The sequence below is a fragment of the Balearica regulorum genome, chromosome 6 (assembly GCF_011004875.1).
Source record: "Balearica regulorum gibbericeps isolate bBalReg1 chromosome 6, bBalReg1.pri, whole genome shotgun sequence".
Taxonomy (NCBI): Eukaryota; Metazoa; Chordata; class Aves; order Gruiformes; family Gruidae; genus Balearica; species Balearica regulorum.
The window spans coordinates 28182810-28204062 of record NC_046189.1 but is presented as its reverse complement, the minus strand read 5'-3'; the positions used below and the strand labels follow the sequence as shown (position 1 = coordinate 28204062).

The 21253-nt window shown below is 41.2% G+C and overlaps 1 protein-coding gene across 2 annotated transcripts in view; it reads left to right on the top strand.

The window, feature by feature from the left end:
• The window catches only part of CNTNAP5 (contactin associated protein family member 5), a 294719-nt gene that overhangs the window by 113311 nt on the left and 160155 nt on the right, over window positions 1-21253 (top strand). For both annotated transcript variants that reach the window (XM_075756999.1, XM_075757000.1), the window contains exon 4: window positions 20523-20670. In XM_075756999.1, coding sequence (XP_075613114.1) covers window positions 20523-20670 — 148 coding nt within the window. The remainder of the gene's footprint in view (window positions 1-20522; window positions 20671-21253) is intronic.

Genomic DNA, 21253 nt, shown 5'->3' with positions numbered 1-21253 from the left:
CTGGATTTGTTTATATTGTTGTTAGCCTTTTGCAGGAGTCCAAGTGGCTATTTGAAAACCAGTATAGCATCAACCTAACAAGTAAACAGTAGGTCATGCTACAGCCCCTTCCAGTTTCTTGGGCCAACATGGAGAACTCTTTGCTTACACGAGTGCTAGATGAGTGTGTGTTAGGCAAAGTTGTGGAAATGAAGACAATGTCGTAAAAAAACCCTAGGAGGACATATGGAATAACAGGAATTAAAAGACTGAGTCTGAGTTTTAAACATTCTCATTGCCTTGCCTTTTTTTTTCTTTGACTCTTTCACCTCTCAATCCCTTTGGATTATATAGGCATAAATTTTATTTCTTGCAAATCTTTACAAATGCAAGGTTTATCCAATAGAAGATTGAGGTTTTTAGGGTGTTTCACATAACTAAAACAATTATTTCTGAGTTTAAAAAAAAAAAAAAAACCACAAAAAAACCCAAGCAAAAACCTGCAAAAAACCCCACCCCTGCTTGAAATAACAAATCTTTTCTAATTGATTGAAGGTTGACTCAAGAATGATTGGTTGATTGAAGAATGATTGTTCATCCCCCCACCTCCAACCTAGTTTACAATTGTAGATTGGTAAATTTGGATGGTTTGCAAAGTTCCTGGTGGATCTTTGATTTGAGATGAAGGTTTTGTAATGAGTTGGGAAATTGAGTGCTAAAACAAAGCTAACAGATGGTACTGTCTCTCCTTTAAAGAGACCTCTAACTCAGCTGGCAAAACTGACACTTTTTCCTATTTGTTTAGGAGGCCCACAATCTCTTATTTTTATGGTGGTTTGGGAGAGGAATGGTTTAACGAAGCTCACAGAACTCATAGAAAATAAAGTAATATATAATGAATGGGATCTCTAGGGCATACATCAGGTTAGTGTCCAATAACCGAAGGAATTTGTCATATTTGATAGTCAATGGAACCCAAAGTCCTTTCAGCTCAATTTAATTTTCTTTTTGATATGGAGAGCTCACAGGTAGGTCTCCCTGGCTCTGCACTCTCATTTGCTTTGTCTAGATTGGGGCATGGTGTCAGCTCACGTATTTTCCAAAGCACCAGGCTGGTACTTGCCGTATGCAGCATCTGAAGGTGCTTGAAGTAGTTTTATTCAGCATGATCTGGTTGTGCCTTGAATGATTATGGTACGGAAGGGCATAATTTGTGATATTTGACCCAACTGTGGTGAAAACTAATCCCAAGGGTGACCTTAGAAATAAACCATGTCTTCTCTATGTACCTTTATGGTACAAAAAAAATGAAAGGAGTTAATCTGTGGAAAAATATTTTATTTAGTAGATAAGGGTAGCTCTCATTAGTGTTAGGAGTGTGTCTTGGCCCTCTTGATTTCTGCCAACTGCTCTCCACAGGGTAAGGGAAGAGTGGTGGCTGTCAGGGCTGGAGACCAGGGTGTTCCCTCTCCATCTGTTTGGATTTGGAACTGGAAATACCATTTGGACTGTGAACCTTGGAGAAAGTCAGCACTGAACAGTAAAACCCTGAGAGCTGCCGATCATGGTACTTTCCAGTGGCTGCTTTAAAGCCTTTTGGCTTGGAGACACGGGATGATAAATGACGGTCCTTGCTGGGATGCAGCTGAGCTTGTTTTGCCCTGTCTAAGCTATGGCAGAACAATGACATAAATTAGATGTATTAAAGAAATGGGCTGGTTTTGTGGCATCAATCTAGTCAAGGGCAAACACAGACAAACAAGACTTACCCACTTGTAAAGTGAGCAATATGTAGGGTGCTGTGAGCAGTGCCCCCTACCCCTCACTGGTGCGCCATTTTGTGGTGGGGGCGGCTGGTCATGTACGTGCTTCTGCTTTAATGGGATCCCGTGTGCCCTGGCCATTCAGGATGGCACGTGTGACGTAAGAGCATGTGGTGCACTGCTGATAAAAGCATGTACTGGTGGGGTGAGCGGGGGTGTGGGCTGGGGTCCCCTGAGAGACTGGGATACTGGCTGCTTCCTCCAGCCACCGATTGGGTTCTATGTCTGTACTGTGAGCTTAGGTTATGGTGTTACACCTGGTCTACAGAGGGCCCAGGTTAACATGAAGTTTTAACAACAACCATGCTGTGTTCCGGTTCTACCAAGGGTCCCCGAAGGCACCACCTGCCCTCGTAGCGGGGGGCGGCAGTGGCTCCCATGGGCTCCTGCCTGGGAAGCCAACACAGGGAGATGGTTGGTCTTATGTCTGCCGTGTATGGCTCCATGGGGGAGCACCCTAAAACCTTCACAACTAGTGAAAACATAAGATTTCCTCATAAGAGCCATGTAAAAATATTCAAGTAATATTTTTCAAGTAATATTGTTCTTTAATTCTGAATGAATTTGAGGGAGAAGTGCCTATTTGAAGTAATGAATATATTTAGAGAAATTAGGATGTCATTAAAACAAACTTTTTTTATTCAGTACTGTGGTTGCCCATACAGCTACTGATGCTTGGTAAGCATGATAAAATTTGTAAGGATGGTCAGCTAGGAAGGAGTGGGAGGAAACCAGTGGGCTTGCGATGCAAAGGCTGTGTTTGATTTCCGAATAACTTTGAAGTTACCATCCCATGTTCTGACTAGTCAATTTATGGAGAAACTTCCCGTGTGAAAAATGACCTGTGTCACTACAATTTTTCTTTTGCTCAAAGGAAAAGAACATTTTCGGTGACATTTTTCAGAGAGAAGCTTTGAAATCAAATTAAATTTTTATTGTTTTTCAGATTTCTTCTGTTCAGTATAGTTGTTGGAAAATAAGCCAATGAATAAATATTCCAGAAATAAAATTAGTTTTGGTTTGTTGAGCTTTCTAAATGCACAATTTCCTATGACATGTCACCGGCTCCAAATAAGAAATTTTCTTAATCTTTTTCATTGCAGGAAAAGTAGAAGTTTTCCAACTTTTTTGTCAGTAAATGTGCTGAGACACTAAATAATTATGAATCTAAATATGCCCATCTTTATCTAAGAGCTTACATGTTTTATTAGTTTTGTAGTTTCTGCAGGGGTTTTTTTTCCCCTTAGATGGTTGGTGAAGAGATCAACAAAATTTAGCAGTAGATTTGACTTTTCATTTAGGCAGACCTAAAAATCTGACTAGAAAAGACATGTCCAGGAATCCCCAGCAAAATGAAAGCTGCTGGGTCTACAAGTTGCCTGTAAATGCTGTTAGTTCAGCTTTCATGTGCTCGTAAACATGAATAATACTTCCCTGATCTCCTGCTATGTCTGTCATTCATTATTTTAGAGCTGTGTGTTGTATTCCACTTCAGACATTGCTTTTTCAGTCTGAAAAATCCCAGTCTGTTTAATCTTTTCAGATTCTAAAGATGGTTTATACTATTGGCTTATCTTCTTGCTGTTCTCTCTATTTTTTCCCATTCAACTATATCTTTGTCAGATGGAGAGACAAAACCTTGTAGTTTTCAAGTTGCGGTCATGTAGCTGTTTAATACATAATGTCATATTGATGCTTTCTGGTTGGCTTGTTCTCTGCTTTTGCTAGTAATTTCAAATATTGTCTTTGGGGTTTTGGCCATGTTTGAGTCCAGAACTGATGCTTGTGTCCAACAGTTTATGAGACTTCAAGATTCCTGAATGACGATAGCAGTTTTACAACCTATTTTGAGGGGTAGTGAGGTGAGGTGTGTGATGAGAATGGGTTTGTGTGCTGTGTTACTTTTACATGTGCTGATACTATTCATTTTCCATTTTGGTGCTTGATCATTCAGTATCATCAGATTCTTGTGCAGCTCTTCACAGTCAGTATTTTCGCAACCCACCAAATTTCACGTTGCTATGAAGTTGTTAGTTCTTTATATTCCGTGTTTTCTCTGGTATGGCATTTACAAAGTCAAGAAATAATATAGATCAGACTAGATCTCCCTAGTATCCACTGATAATTTTCTTCCCAACCTTTCTTTCCTTTCTTTGTTATTTTCTCTAATGAATTACTAACCAATAAAGGCACATTCCCTTCTGTCATATATCAGCTTCGTTTGTTTGCTTTTTGACTTTCAGTGATCGTCAGCAAAAACTTAGTGAAAGTGCAAGTGCATAGTATCAATTGTACCATCATTATCAATACATAAACTGATTCCTTTGGAGACTTCTAATAAAATTGTGAGGTCTGTCTTCCCTCTGGGGGGGGAAAAAAAAAAAAGTCTTTTAGTCATTACATAATGATCTGCTTGTTTGCTTATTCTGATATTTAAAATAATTTTTACTGATTTATGGATTCATTTGTATGTGGGTACCCAGGACTATCTTAAAACCCTTTAAAACGTGCTCCTGCATTTGCCACCTTCTGTCTCTCTGGTAATAAAGTAAATGTCCCTGATAGGACAGACATTGCAGCTAATAGTTGAGCAATTTTATATTGAATTTCCTTGTGGAGGAATATTAACTGAGCTTAGTGGATTTCTTCTGTTCATTTTATATGTTAATTCAGTGCTTCAATTTAAAATGCTTTTTCTCACCTGTTGCCCCAAAAGAAAGAGCTTAGAGTTGGAAATACTGTAAGCCTACTTGGCTCTGATGCAATGAATTCATTTAACATCTCAGCTTGTGGCCTTGTCTTCTTCAAGGCTGTCTTGTAGACTTTTGCTCAGGTTTTCTTCCTATCATATGTTTAAAAAGGTATTTATTGCTAGTTTTTATGCCTTTTATCAAATGACTTACTATTTTTTTTTAAGTTCTACATTATGCTGATATTTTGCATTTACAGAGCTGAATCTGATTTCCATTTTAATCATTTAATTGTGACTCCTTTAGAAGGAAGTATTTCACTTCAAATAGCTTCTTTTAGTCTGTCGTTTTACCAGATTGTTTTTATTTCTTTCCTTTTAAAGAAATTTGTTTTCAGAATAAGTGACATGTATTCATTTTGAATCTCTAATATGATGACTTTAAAATTTCTCTATGGTGCTTAAAATAATTTATCCTCTTTTTACTTTTAATTTCTAACTAACAAGTCCTAATTTTTATGTATTTTCTCTTTTTGAAATTAAGCTCTGTTTTACATGAATACTTTTTTCTTTGTGTGTGCACTTGAGTGCCTTGAATTTCAATGTTGTGTGGCCAGTGTTGCAGAATAGCTCCTCAATACCAGTATTTTCATCCTGAGTGCTGCTTAAGTCTAAAGCAAGCAGTGTGTCTGCATGTTAGGTACCTTGCCTACCAACTCCAGCAATTGTGCATTTCTGTTTTCAAAATTTCGGAGTTTAAGTCACTGTGGTGGTTACCCTCGCTAGTCAAAGGTGACAGAGGTGTCTGTTTTCTCTAGTCATGGATTTTTTTTACTGCTTTATCTACCGTTGTGTGAAATGATAACATCACCTGGTATGCTCTTGATAACCTAGATCTAACTTGCTAATATGGAAGAATTTCAATCCATATAGATATTAGGATGATCAGTAGTAACTCATTGTGCCTGTTGGGTTCTAACCTTTCTTTAAAACATAGCACCTTTCTCTTACTAGTGTTTCCTGCTCCGTCCTTACATCATTTGTATCCTGCAACTGCACTGCGTCCTCCAAGTGTTTGCTTTCCACTAATACATCTTTTGGGATGTATTTTCAAATACACAAGGCGTTCACCCAGGTTAGTTAGACTTCCAGAATTAGCACATGTACATTTGGCATAACCCTAGAGACCTGTATTGACATACTCTGCCTAAATGGGACTTGACTTCCTGAGAGCGTGCTTTACTGGCTAAAATGTGTGCATTTTGTCCATTTCTGTCCTGTTCTGTAATCAAGACTAGGGCCTCAATAAGTCATATGAACACCAACAGAGAGGGAAATTGGACTCTCTGAAAATGCTAATCTGAGACTATCCAAGGATATCATGTAATAAAAGATCAGGGAGGCTGCAGAATCACTGCGTATTCTTTGAGTCATAATGTATTTGATTTAGCGGTGTTTTAAATAACTGTTGTCTTAAAGCTGTGTTTTCTCAGCATGGGTACAGGTTCAGGTGTTCATGAATGCTTTATTGCAGAAACATGATGAGTTCAGATGTGCATGAGACTATAGTATTGATGCAGATGCAGTTGAAGACCTATCAGCATCCTTCTTTATTAGTTAAATTTGTATATTTGCATAGTCCTCTTCTGTTTGGCAAAAAATGAGCTCATCTTTGCTGAAGACTGAACGGTGAACATACGTCCTAGCACAGCTCATTATGCAGGCCTCGCAGTATGCCAAAGTTTTGAAAGGAAATCCTGTAATAGGTTAATTTTCCTCTCTGTGGGGTGCATCGTCTAAAACATTTATTTCTTCCCTCCTTTGTTACTTTTCGAGGTGTAGCTACTCATATTGCTTTGAGGAAAAAAAAAATCTTAAACACAATGTCTTCATTTTAATATTTTTAAAAAATATTAGGTGTTTCTATTTCTTGTTCTAAAGGCAAGCTCTATCATGGATCCAACTCACAAGTCCTTTCTTTCACCTATGATCAGGAGATTAAAAAGAATGAATGAGCCCTGCATGCCCTCAGGAGAAGAGCTAGTCAAGCAGCTATTGATCTCCTCTCTTCTCCCCACCCCACCCCCCAATCCCATCTCTTTCTGTATTTAAATGGCAAATATTGGTACTATTGGAGAGACTCTTGAGATTTCTAGTTTTTAAGTGTTTGCTTGGCTATAATTTAGGGAAAAACTGTATGGAGGTGAAAGGAGAAAGGGGATCTTACAAGAATTGTGGTAAAAGAACACTCTGGGAAAGCAAACTATCCAATTAGTATTAAGAGGCATTATATTGAAATTAAGCCATACCTCTGATTTGATTTCTTTAAAAGTATCCATTAAGGTAAACCTTGTGCTGCAGGTCCATACAGAAATAACCTTATTTATTTTCTTAATATTCTTACATTTCTAAAACAGTGTATGAGGCTCCTGAACCTAGTGCCATGGAGTGCAAGGCTTAGGATTATTTCCATACCTCGTTCTTTGTTGTTCTTTTCTTAAATGGAAGTGTACAGCAGAGGATGACAACTAGCAGTCTTTGCTTTCTTATGGGTGATCCATTATAACGGCTTAAAAACTGGTGATCTTTTTGTGTAAATCAGCATCACCTATCATGCTGTTAGAGGAAGAAGACAGTTTCTCTAAGATGATCCTCCTTGGGGAAAGAACAAGAATGCAGATTTTATTGAAGGTCCTAGGGACAGTCCAGCATAATGCAACCCAGTTTACATATTTATGGAAAACTCTGTTGCATCGAAAATACTCTTGTTGCAAGAAACAATTTCCACATTTCTTCCCTTATGTTCAGCAATGCAGTGATCATGCTTATTTTGAAATATGTTTTTTACAAGTCCTAAAATTTCCAACTCACTGAGCAGTTCCCATCACCTTTTCATTTCCAAAATAACAGTTATGCAGCACTTTTTATTTATGGCCTACTGTGATCTCGGACCTGCCGAATGTATCATGACTTCATTTAATGCCCTACCATAACAACAGTTACAGACCTTTCATGTATGCAAGCAAAATTTACACTTCAAAGTCAGAATTCCAGGCCACCTCGTCCTTGGATCACTAACCGAAAGTTACTTTTTTGTGCTGTAGTTTAGAGAACATCATGATCTTCAGAACCTACTGCTGAGGATTTTTTTGGTTTGCTTGGTGCAATAAAATGTGTGGTTGAAACTTAATGGGCAGACATGCATTTGGAAGACGTTGAACATATGCCCGCAGAGATGTTGCAAAAGCTCGTCTTACTCTATTTCAGGAGGAAGAGAAGTGGTTTCTTTAAGTTGCTTTAGTATCCTGGAGATTAAATTAATGTGGTTCAATGATGGACCCCAACGTGAAAGTGAATGACAAGACTTAAATGTAGGATGCTACAAACATTACAGAAATGGTTTTGTAGGAGGAAGCTATGTCAATTAGATTTAACCCTCCTGTGGTAAAAGACAAATCTATGTAACTCACTAGGCCAATGTACATGAGCATGGTTTCACTGCTCCGAAAGGTGTGGTGGTGATTTATACCAATACAGGGTGGAACTCACCTTCTGTATTCTGTATTGACACAGCAGAATTTGCAGCATAACAAGGCATGGTTGAAAAAGTCTAGAGAAATGCATGGGAAAAAAAGATGTATTTTTTTTTTTTTATTTGCAATTACATGGTGTATTTGTAAGTAGAGCATAACAAACCTTAGAAGCAATCAATAATGCTAGTGTTATTTGTAACCTCATCTTTGTGTACTTTATGGTGATGGCATTCCTGAAAGAAGATGTGGAGTAAGGTAAACAGCACAGTGAGATCAATCTTCAGTGCCCTTTTGTTGCTGCCTTGGCTAGGATGTGAACTTTCTCCTATTCAGAAGAGAAGAAAAACCACAACAGAATCATAGAATAGGTTGGGTTGGAAGAGACCATTAAAGGCCATCTAGTCTACTCCTCCCTGCAATGAGCGGGGACATCTTCAACTAGATCAGGTTGCTCAGAGTCCTGTCCAACCAGACCTTGAAAGTTTCCAGGGATGGGGCATCGACCACCTGTTCCAGTGTTTCACCACCCTTATTATAAAAAAATTCTTCCTTATATCTAATCTGAATCTACCTTCTTTTAATTTAAAAGCATTACCCCTTGTCCTATCATATCAGGCCCTACTAAAAAGTTTGTCTCCATCTATCTCATAAGCCCCCCTTTTAGGTACTGGAATGCTGCTGCAAGGTCTCCCCAGAACCTTCTCTTCCCCAGGCTGATCAACTCCAACTCTCTCAGCTTTTCCTCATAGGAGAGGTGCTTCAGCCCTCTGATCATTTTTGCATGAAGTTTCCTAGCAATGTCCTTAACCTGGACCTCAGGGAGGCAGCAGACTTCCCTAAGAGGAGGGTCGGGTCTGTCATATTGGACCCTCTGTTCCCCTCAGATGGGAGCTGTCTACAACTATAACCCATCTTATCTTCCTTGTGGAGGTGGTCATGATATGGGGGGTAGGTCTTTCTGACTTGGGCAACACCTCTGGTGTAGAGGGACCATCATCCACTGACTGGTCTTCACATCCAGAGCCTCATACATGTTGTACAGAGGCACCAGGGAAGGCAAGGTGGGCAAGGAGGGGGTTCTCCTGCCACCCCAAGCATGGACTTGCCTCCATTCACTCCTTTCCTTTAAGCTACTGCCTTCAGCCTGGTGGGGGGAGGATACAGGATCCCCTTGATCTTGGTTATTTGCTGGTGCCTGTTTCTGTCTCAGGGAGGGCAGAGCGTGGTTCTACCAGTCTCTTTATCAGACTCCCTGATGCTCCTTAACCTTTCTACTTCTTCTCATAGCTCTGCCACCAGGCTGAGCAGATCATCCACCTGGTCACACCTCACACAGCCGTTCTCACTACTGCCATCCCTTGCCAGTGATGGGCTCTGGCACTCCCTGCAGCCTGAGACCTGGGTGGCTGCATGTTTTCATGGGAGCTATGTCTGAGTGCCATATCCATTCTGGTGAGTGCAGAGGACATGGAGGTACGGTGCAAAAAGGCAGTGTACAGCAAAAAAAAATGTGTGTATGCATGTGCATTTCAGTGCATTATAAAACACTGGAGAAAAATCAAGCCTGCCTATTTATCTTCTTCCACAGGATATTACTTTACTGATCCAAATGAAAATGCCGTCAAACTTCATAACAGGGAAATAATGTAAGATAATGAAGCACAATATTCATCTGAGGTCACTGTTGCATGGAATAACTAACACCCCTCTGGTGTCATCCTTCTGGATCTGTCTGGCAAATTATAACCAGAGAGATACCAAGTGTATAGCACTAGCTATTTAAGTGCACTTTGATGAAGCTAAATACAGGGAAGGTTCCCAGAGTTCCTCAACATTGCCAGACATAAACACATTCACTGCATTGTTAATCCCACTAATTTAATGTAAAGCATGAAGGTCTCCATGAGATTTATGCAGAAGAACAGCTGAAATCTATGATTAGCGTTGGCAGTGGAAAGAGCAGGTTTTGAATGTTGGCTAAGGTTAATCTAGTCAAGGTACTGGGGAAATATTTATCCTTGCTGTGTGATATAGCTTAAAATACTATCTATATGTAGGATTGCCTTTAAGATAAAGTGCGGGAGGCTGAGCAGGTACAGGAATTAGCTGCTGACTTTTAGCTTAGACTTGTAATTTACGGGTTTAATTTTGCTGCTTCTTGCTTCCATTATTATTAATTTATGTAGCAGTGATAATAATAATAACAGTGATAACAGCTTCACCTCCAGGTGCTTCAAAGACAGAGCTGATTCTAAAAACTAAAGATGGCGATCAATTCTCCATCACTGAAATGCAGCTATGTGAGAGGCAACATCACATATGTATGCAAAGAGTGTCTCAGTAGGGTAAGGAAATTGTACGTGGTCCGTTGCTGGGAAGAAGGGCAGCCTGCCCCAAATACAGGTTGGATCAGACACTTGGACTACATCTGTATGAGTAAATAGAGCAAGACAGGGACCATTTTCTAGTCCTGAGGTCGAGTGATGTATCTTATGTATTATCTATTTGGTAAATTCTCTTTTCTTCAAAAGAGATCGCTATACCCAAGCTGCCTGTTGGGAATGGTCTTTGGTGGATACGATACCTCAGACTTTGCCAAGGTACAGTCTGGCAGACTCTGGAAACAGACTGATGCTAATTCAAACTCTTTGAAGATCAAACTGTCCATTCCAGTATAGAAAGCCAGCATTTTGAGAGGTGCTGCTGACCAAAGCAAGAAAAGACATTGGAGGGTTAAAAAAAAAAAAAAAAGGCACAAAGAATTCAAGAGTTCTGTAATATTTTGTTTCATATTCTTTGGTCTAAATAGAAATGTTTCATCGTCCTGAAGGGACCCAAGAAGCTTCATGTTTTTAACGTTACCATCATTAAACTGACATTTTCTGGATTGATACAGACCTGTTTAAAACAAAATATTGCATAGATTGTGTTAGTGGATATTCTTTAATTTTTTTAAAAAAACATTTTCTCTTGCAAAATGTTTTGAGAGCATAAAATTTATGTTTTTTATTGGAAAATCTGTGAACAGTTCTACTAACTGTTAGCACAAGGATAACAAACATCCTTAATATAAATGTGGTTTGCATTGGGCAGTCATCTGTCGGAGGCTAATGATGTCGTTAACAGTATTTGTTCCTGTATTTGGAAAGTAACCAACCAGAGAGAAGGGTATGCATTCAGTGTAATGGGGTAGATTAGAGTCAAATAACATTCCCTGCTTGAGCAGATTATTCAAGGAAGTGATGAAGTAGTAAGGACTCTGCCACATTATTGCATCTTCTCTCCCCTGGACTACCCTGCTACATACAGAAAATGCCAGTAGCTCAGAGGTGACTAATGCTCAGGAGCCCAGGTAGACACTGCATTGCTGAAGCACAGCAGTCAGCCCCGCGATAAGTAACAAATGTAATGCATATTTCCCAGTAGGACTCTGGCTTGATAACCCTTACTGCAGCCATTTGTTTTAATTCTTACTCTATAGGGAAGTTAAACTATGTCTTTGTAGACCAACTTTTTTTTTTTTTTTTTTTTTTCCCCCCTCCATTGGGGTGGAGGAATGGGAAGGGAAGCTGTCACTTCCTCAGGTAATATGCTATGGGAGGATGATTTTGACAGATGCCTCTATTATTACACACACACCCCCACTCCTCCCTAATAGCAGCTGTGACTCTGTGCCAGGGGATATTGTTTTTGAGGTTCTTGTCAGGGATGGGTGTTTCAAAAAGGAAGCTGCTGCTGGGAAAGAAGAAAAGAAACAGAAGCAGAATGGAGGCTTCTCTTTCTGAAGGTACTATAGGCTTTAGACTAGCTAGAGTCAGTGTTCAACCTGGAAGAGAAAACATGAGCCTGGTAACAGCTAACTCTGCTCAGGAGGTTTTTAACCAGAAATGACTGGTTACCTTTTGTCATGAAGACCATGGTGCATTAACAGGAAAGACAGACTTGAAGTAGGAGGAGGTGGTCAGAGGTAAGTGATGTGCTAAGAGGACACATCCCACCTTCTGGTCCCTGGACTAGGCTGGCAGCCGTTTCCTCTTGGGCTTAGACTGAAACCTGCTGAAATCAGTGGAAAAGGCTCCCATTGAGTCTTCAAAGCAGGCAAATTTCTTGTACCTGAAGTAAAAATGTACTTTGTTTTTAGAGACTGGTTGAAAGAAAACTTAAATTCATTCTTGAGAAAGAGAAGTGAGAAAACACAATGCATAGGTTCACTGTCCATGTGCCAAATGTGGCTGCGTGGTAGGTGAAAACAAAGATCTAAACTGCAGCTCCTTAAGGAGCCAAGGAGTCCTCCTTGTCATCCTTTCCTTCTCACAGCGGTCTGACTGCTCTAATAGCAAAAGGATTTTTAAGGCCATGTGCTTAGAGGCAAACTCCCAGGGGCCAGATCCTGCCATGAACCCCTACGCTGAAGAGCTGCTCTTAACACAGCCTCCAAACGAGGTGGAGCTTTTAGCAGCTTCCAGTCTGGACACGGGATGATTGAGATGACAGCAAAGCCATTTCACTGTTTTTCTTCATGACAAGATATTAACAGTTCTGGCTTGATGTGTTGGGCAGGGCTTTTCCCATTACATAAGCAAAGCAATGTTTTTCACTGTTGACATGCACAGTATGTAGGAAAAGTGAAATGTAAAAAGAATATTTAGACTTTGCAGTTGTATTTTTTTTTTTTCTTCTTCCACAGTGTCGTGGTTTTACCCCAGCCAGCAGCTGAGCACCACGCAGCCGCTTGTTCACTCCCCCCCATCGGGATGGGGGAGAGAATTGGAAAAGTTAGAGTGAGAAAACTCGTGGGTTGAGATAAAGACAGTTTAATAGGTAAAGCAAAAGCCGTGCGCACAAGCAAAGCAAGGAATTCATTCACCACTTCCCATGGGCAGGCAGGTGTTCAGCCATCTCCAGGAAAGCAGGACTCCATCATGCGTAACGGTCACTTGGGAAGACAAACGCCATCGCTCCGAACGCTGCTGCCCCCCCCCCCTCTTCCCCCAAGCTCCTTATAAACTGAGCATGACGTCATATAGTTTGGAATGTCCCTTTGGTCAGTTTGGGTCACCTGTCCTGTCTGTGTCCCCTCCCAACTTCTTGTGCACCCCCAGCCATCCCGCTGGCAGGGCAGTGCGAGAAGCAGAAAAGGCCTTGGCCCCGTGTAAACACTGCTCAACAATAAGTCCATAGAACAAAAACATCTCTATATTACCAATGCTGTCTCCAGCACAAATCCAAAACGTATCCCCACACTAGCTACTATGAAGAAAAATCAATCCTCTCAGCTGAAACCAGGACACACAGTTTTCTCATTAATTTTATTTTTTTTACATCTTTGTATAATGTCTCTAAGTTTTAGGGCTGGATTGAGGTGAAGGGGGACTTTCTAGAATTGCCTGAATTGACAGTTGCTTGCATTTCACAGCAGAAACTAAATGGATTTTTTAATTTGCATTGTTATAAAAAGTCACCACAAACCTGTCCAGGCCCAAGGTGTTGCTAGTAGGCACTGATGCAGTATAATTGTTATGTGAAAAAGCCCTGTAGCATCCCATTAAAATCAGAGGCTGCTGAGTTTCCATATGGTGCATTTGTGGCTGTATTGTGTCCTTGTCATGGTAGCATTCAGTCTCTTTCCACACATATAAGCAGAAAGGAAGGACGCTTACTGTGTTTTGGTCACTGGCTTCCTGGATCTGGATTTAATACCCACACACAATAGTCCCACTGAGTTACATCCCAGGTAATGCAAATTTGAGCAGAACTAAAATCCTGTTGCCCCTGGAAAAGATAAAAGCTATCCTTGAGTCAGAGTTTTTCAGCCTAGAAAATGTGAAAAGCTAGGCAATGCTTTCTCCTTCCTGCTTCAGATTTTCACGTTGTTTCTTAATTGGAAATTCATGGGTTTTTTTAAAGTGCATGTACACTCAAATATTTGAGGAGGTCCTGGGAGGCATACACCAGGAAGTATGTTCTGTATCACAGTGCTAACTCCTAGCTCCTGATCTTTCTCGTTCTAGTGAGAAGTTTAAAAGGGAGAATGACATTGTTTTTCTCTAAGTATTGGAGTTTTGGGATTTGTGACAGGCTTAGCTGCTTTTTATCTCACTTTGGTTCCTTCTTTAAGCTGCTGGATAGCTTGAATTAAGTGTGCTCCTGTCCTTATTTCTTTAGGCACTGGAGGCAGCATACTGCGATGTCACGGGTGAGATTTGAAGGTGGAGTGCTCTTTTTTGTGCTTGTACTTCTTTCAGTGAAGGTTGAAATGTTGTAAATTGCTAACATCTGTGTTATGTGCCCTCTGCACATTCATAATCTGATTTTTTTTTTTCCCCTCAGTTCATCAGAGTGACTTTGGCAGAAATGAGAGTATTCAATACATCTTAAAATATCTCCCCTAGAAGGTAGTTAACCTCAGGTCTGTCTGCTCACCGTTCAGGGCAGATTGTGCCTATGTTGCTGCTTGCATACTCATTTTGAACCCATCCCATTACCTGCCTAACAAAGTGGGTCAGCAAAATATATTCAGTAGAGTCATTATGGGAACCACCTTCTGCAGCTCTGTAAATAAGTTGCCATTTGCTGTGCAGAGTGTGCGTGCAGAGGAGACTGAGATAAAGTCTTGTGTCTGATACTATCTTTTTAATTGATTAGGCTTTCATGAGCAGGCACTTTTCTTGCACCCAATTTCCGTTTGTCTGTCTAAAGGTGGAGACGAGTCTAAGAGTTTGGCCAAAGTGCAATCTAAGTTTAGCACATCAGATATCACTGGTATGATCTGGCATAGATCTGAATTAATACACGAGGTAGATAAACAAACGTGTGTCTGCAGAGTTATTAAACAACTGTCATATTTCACCACAGTTGCATGACATCTTCCTGCACTGCCCTTGAACAGCTTTTGGGATCCCTCTGAATGGGACAGTTGTATAAACAGCCCACTCATTTGAACTGTTGTTTTTCCTGAGGGAGTCATATGTACAAATTCCAGGTAGGGACAGTGGTTTTGAGATTTAAACTTCTTTTGAAAGTTTTCTTTTTCATCTAAACTGGAATTCCATTTTGTTCCACTTCAGTATAACCCGTGGACCCAGTGGGCTGAGTATTGGGAAAAGCATCATATATGCTTGTCTCATTCTTACTCTTCTCTACGTGCCGACAGCCGCTACCGAAGAGGCAGCACTGGGCTGGTCAGACCCTGCTCCGAACCACTGTAGCTGTTCTTACCTCACCTCTTCGTGCCAGTGGGACCTGCCTTTGCTGGCTCATAAAAAATGCCTCATAAAATATTACTGTGGTGCCATGGTCTGTGTCACAGCAGGGCACTGTGCAGCCAGGCATCGTGAAACAAGCTTGGTCCAAGAGGCAGTTGTGCCCATGGCAAGCTGTTAACCTTACAACCGCCAGCGCTAGGGAAAGCTTTTGCCTTCAAGAAGCTGGTGGCAATATTTGGCGCTAATGGAGCTTTTTGATTTATAAGCCCCATAGAATGCCAAAAGCAGAATTTCCCAGGTAAATCATCAGTCTGTTGTGTTTACAGGGCTTGTAAGAAACCACAGATTTCAGTGTTATGCTCCCTCCCCAAGCAGCTGTGTTGCATGGGAAATGGCATGCGGGTACTTTGTTTTCTTCACTAGTTTGTCTTTTTGCTCCTGTGAATTAATCCCTATCAACAACAAGTTGTAATAGAGGCTGTTTCTCAGGAGGAAGTATTTCTGCCATTCTCACCTATAAGCGTACTGTTAATCAATATTTAAGCCTCCAGGGCTACAAAATCTGGTACTGTATCCTTGTTTCATCTTCTTTAATGGATGGATTATTTCTGTGTCAGCTGTGGATCTAAGTTTTCAAGTGACCATCTGTGGCAATTGGTTTTATTCAATCAATGCTCTACAGCCCACAGGTGGTCCATAAAACATCACAGGGTGATCTGTATAGCAGTGGGAGTTGGAAGCAAAAAATCAAAGCAATCCTAAAGGCATACAACAGTGACACCCCACAGTTAGCAGCAAGCAGTGATGTGCCAGCTGCATGCAAAACCATCTCGTAGGCGCAGATCGATGGGTACAGCATTGCCTGTGGATTTTTTCCTCCCAAAAGTTTTGTTGGCTCTTCAGTTATTAGAGAAGCTTGAGAAACGCTCCTGTAGGGGATTTATTGGGCTTTTGAAAGGTTTATTTTTACTGATAATACTGTTTCAATGTGGGAAGGATGTTTTTCCATAGTTGTACATCAGGTTTGGAGTCAACTGATTTGGAGACTGGATGCAGGTCATTCTGGGTCTTCCTTGAGGTGTGTTGTGAAGGAAACTATCTAGCACAGATACTTGTGGGTGGGCATGTGGGTCTGCTTGCAGACGATGGGGTACAGCTGTCTCTGTTTCACCTGGTAAAACCATAAAGCTCCTTGGACTGCACAGGGAGTCCCTGAAGTGTGCTGTACGCACCATCTGCCTGTGTGTACGCAAGCAGTAGTGACACTCCTGTGCATTGTGCTTGGGTGTGCAGTTTGCACAAGCTTTGCAAAAAATGTCTTTACAGGTTTGCCCTGCAAGAGAGGGGTTAACACTGTCCTTACCAGCAGTTACAGGTAGTTGCGAATTGCCTCTACCGTTTTCCAGCAGCCGCGAGGGCCCACTGATCACAGCGTGCTGCTGTGTGCCAGCACGGGCTGCGTTCCTACCTGTTTTCCAAGCACAAATGCGTGGGCTGTTTAGCACGCGGTCGTATTCGCAAATCACCTAGTTCCCATTGCTTTGTAACTGCAAGGAGATATTTCTAGAGGTGCTGTGCTTTTCAACTTGGTCTTTCTCCCAGAATGTTTTCTTTTTTTATATAAACAAAAAATGATTACCTTTTTGTGCCTATGATGCAATGTGCAGTATTGACAGCCTTTTGTATGAGAGGATTATGAGAAAAAAACAACACATATTTCACGGTATTGCTATATTAAGGTGTACTTTTTCTTTTGTCTCCTAATTTTCACCTTTCGCTTTCATTCTAGTCACTGCATTTTGAGCTTTTCTTCACAATTGGGAGGCCTGGAACATCTTTGCTCCCCCTCTTTTCCTTCTTTCTTCCTTCTTTCTTTTTATCTTTTGAAAGGTGTGATTTTTAAATAATCACGGGATTCCAAGAGGATGAGCTTTCTAAGCAAACAAACAGAAAACAACACTCCCCTTTGTCTATGTTATATATTTGCAAGTGTCTTAATAAAAATGTGAGTGCTACCACAGCTTTTACTCTCTGCTGACAGTTTCATTACTGAGAACAACAAGAATTTTTCACTTGAAATATAAGAAAAAGACCTCTGAAATACTCTCTGTTGGAATTCAAAGTTGGCTCCTATCTGGAACGCAGTATGAGTAAGCCCAGGACAACCTGAAGTGCTACTTGTGGCATTTCTCAGAACATCTGATGGGCAAGGCAGCTGAACTGCTGTATGTGATTAACTTTGAATTAAGATCAATAAGAATCATAGAATGGTTTGGGTTGGAAAGGACCTTAAAGATCACCTAGTTCCAACCCCCCTGCCATGGGCAGGGACACCCTCCACTAGACCAGGCTGCCCAAAGCCTCATTCAACCTGGCCTTAAACACTTCCAGGGATGGGGCCTCCACAACCTCTCTGGGCAACCTGTTCCAGTGCCTCACCACTCTAACAGTAAAGAATTTCTAACATCTAATCTAAATCGACCCTCCTTCAGCTTAAACCCATTACCCCTTGTCCTGTCACTACACTCCCTGATAAACAGTCCCTCACTGTCTTTCCTGTAGGCCCCTTTAGGTACTGGAAGGCTGCAATTAGATCTCCCCAGAGCTGCCTTTTCTCCAGGCTGAACAACCCCAACTCTCTCAGCCTGTCTCTATAGCAGAGGTGCTCCATCAGCTCAATCAGCTTTGTGGCCTCCTCTGGACTCGCTCCAACAGCTCCATGTCTCTCCTGTACTGGGGCCCCCAGAGCTGGATGCAGTCCTCGAGGTGGGGTCTCATGAGAGCAGAGGGGGAGAATCACCTCCCTTGACCTGCTGGTGATGCTTCTTGTGGTGTAGCCCAGGATATGGTTGGCTTTCTGGGCTGCAAGAGTGCATTGCTGGCTCGTGTTGAGCTTCTCATGAACCAAGTTCTTCTCCGCATGGCTGCTCTCAATCCATTCTCTGCCCAGCCTGTAGCTGTGCTTGAGATTGCGCTGACCCATGTGCAGGACCTTTCACTTGCCCTTGTTGAACTTCATGCGGTTTGCACAGGCCCGCCTCTCAAGCCTGACAAGGTCCCTCTGGATGGCATCCCTTCCCTCCAACATGTCAACCACACCACACAGCTTGGTGTCATCGGCAAACTTGCTGAGGGTGCACTCGATCCCATTGTCCATTGTTGCTCACAAAGATACTAAACAGTGCCGGTCCCAGTACCGACCCCTGAGGAACGCCACTCGTCACTGGTCTCCACTTGGACATTGAGCTGTTGACTGCAACTCTTTGAGTGTGACCATCCAGCCAATTCCTTATCTACTGAGTGGTCCATGCCCATCCAAAAAAATTTATTATATAATATAGCTGAATTTGTGAGAGGTTAGTTAACTATCTTATAATACTTGTACAAAACAAGATTTTGTGCAATAAAAGTTCAGAATAAGAAATGCAGGATAAGCAAAGCTTTGGGGACAATTGGAATAGCTGAATTATATACCCTTTTCAGCCTGATAAGCTTTCAATAAAACTAATTTTACAGATCACATGTTTTGATGGGTGGTTCTTCACTGAGGTAAGTGGGGTTGAGAGAGATCATTTCAGTAAAATTGTTCGTCTTCAGATGCAAAGAATACCAGCAATGAAATGCACTTCCAAAGCATGTTTTAGGAATTGAGATATATGCTGTATTTTGCCTTTATGAATGGGTGGAAAATCAGGCTTACTGCATATAGGAGAATTTTCCCAGGTCACAGGTTTTTAAAGTGAAATGAAAAAAAGCATGGTATGGTTTCAAAGTATTGTTCCTTACAAATGTTCAAGGAAATTTTTTTTGGATGTAGTTCTAATGCTGCATTTAGTAAAACAAGAACAACACACTGAATTTGAAATTTTACACTATTTTTAATAGCATTTTGGAAAAAGTTAGTGCTTGCATTTGAGAAAAATTTAAACAGCTGCCAATTAGTCCTTTTATTTCAAAGTGGAGATGAAACCCCTAATCTCGTTAACTCATCCTTTGGCCATCAGGAATGAATTGTAGGTCTGCTTTACTGGGGTTATTCTGATTTGTGCTTGCAGTTGTATTGCATAGGTGAATGGTGCCAGCTTTTGAACTGCAGAAGCATTTAAAACTGGTACAACTTTTTTGTGAAGAAATGTGATACTTACAAAGCGAATAACCTCTTACAAATACAGCCTTCCTGTGAGATTATTTTTTTTGTGAGTTCTCTCTTCAATTTTCACCTTTTACAAAACTGTTAGCCTCAAATTTAAATCCTAGCTGAGTTACTCAAAAGTTCTGAAGACAGCAGGAAGTCTGTGATATACCTAGCCCAATATTATGGAGTAAGGGCATAAAGGTGAATTAAAAAGCTTCAGGTGGGATCAGAGCTTGGATACTTGTCTTAAGGTTAGTCTTTGAAATCCTGCAGCCATTCTTCATCCATGAGAGAATTTCCTCTTGTTGAGTGATAATTCTGAGTAGGGCCATTAATTTTGGCTTGCAGTTCCAGACAATTAATCAAATAGGCAAGGAAAAAAGTTAAATTATTATTGTTTGCAAGCTTTAACTCTCTTGGGTGCAAACACAGGCGAAATGCTGACTCTCCTGTGTACTGACTCAGGCTTTCATCTCTTCCTGTGTCTTGCTTGAGTTTTCTGTGGCGTTATCTAGATGTACGCTTTCCTGTTCATCTTCCCAGGCTCTGGCCAACCTTAGTGGCTTCTGACCACCTTTTTCTACTACCCTGAATGCACCAAAGGCTAAACTGGGTCCCATCCTTCCATAAGCTGAAGGGACTGTGGATATTTTAGGGGCTAATGGAGTATTGTGGTGCACAGTAATATTCTGTTTTTTTAGAAATTATTCAGTATCTTCTGTAACATCCCCATCGACAGCCTGCTTTTGTAATTCCCTGTATATGTCCTGCCACTCTGCTGAGGTGCTCTGTGTGCTTCTGTCTCCCTCCTTTCCCTCTTTAAGAGACAGAGCACTTAGAAGAAAAATTGACAATCAATTTAAATAATTTTGAGTAATTTATGAGACTGAGAATGAGGAAAAAGTGTATCAGTTCACAGGCTTGCGAGTACTGCATTCACCTTTGGTGATAAATGTCTCACCAAGGCTCTCTGTCTTTCCTTCCTTCCTTCCTTCCTTCCTTCCTTCCTTCCTTCCTTCCTTCCTTCCTTCCTTCCTTCCTTCCTTCCTTCCTTCCTTCCTTCCTTCCTTCCTTCCTTCCTTCCTTCCTTCCTTCCTTCCTTCCTTCCTTCCTTCCTTCCTTCCTTCCTTCCTTCCTTCCTTCCTTCCTTCCTTCCAGGTTTTCACAGGGAACAGCAACGCTGACAGTGTGGTTCACCACAAATTTCTGCACTCCATGAAAGCCCGCTTCTTACGCTTCATCCCTCTGAAGTGGAATGTCGGTGGAAGGATAGGACTGAGAGTTGAGGTCTTCGGCTGCTCCTATAGTAAGTGGCTACATCTTAATCCACGTTTTCTCAAAGAGCTTTTTGTTGATGCTGTCAGTGCTGTGGGATAGCCCAGCTTGAGTTTTGTGAGTTAAAATGTAATGCGAACTACATAGCCATCATTGTTTTTTTCAGTAGTTGTCCTTGCCTTTCTGCTTGGGGATGTGCTGGCCCATCTAGCTCAGCTGGTGAAGCTTTCTTGGACCTGAGCTCACCACAGAGTGATTCACTGGTTCTTCTGAGTGTAAGGCTGCTGGATGTTGCCAAACCTCCCACCTCACTGGAGGGCACAGTGCTGCTTGGGATCTTTTGTGGGGCTTTATTTAGGAAAGATACCACTTTTTTTCTTAAATATTTAAGTTTTGTTTTTAAGGCAACTTAACTAGTTGTTGAGGAAAGTGCTGTGGACTGTTCAGCTAGTTTTTCTGTTTGAGAGTGGTGATGACTTTATAGCTCCAGAGAGCAGAGAACTCATCTGCTGCTTTAACTGTTTTTACTTTGGCACTCTTCTTCATAACACATGGTAATGATCCTCTAAGACATAGTCTGCAGTGCTTTGTCTCTCAGGCTTTGGAGCAGCCTA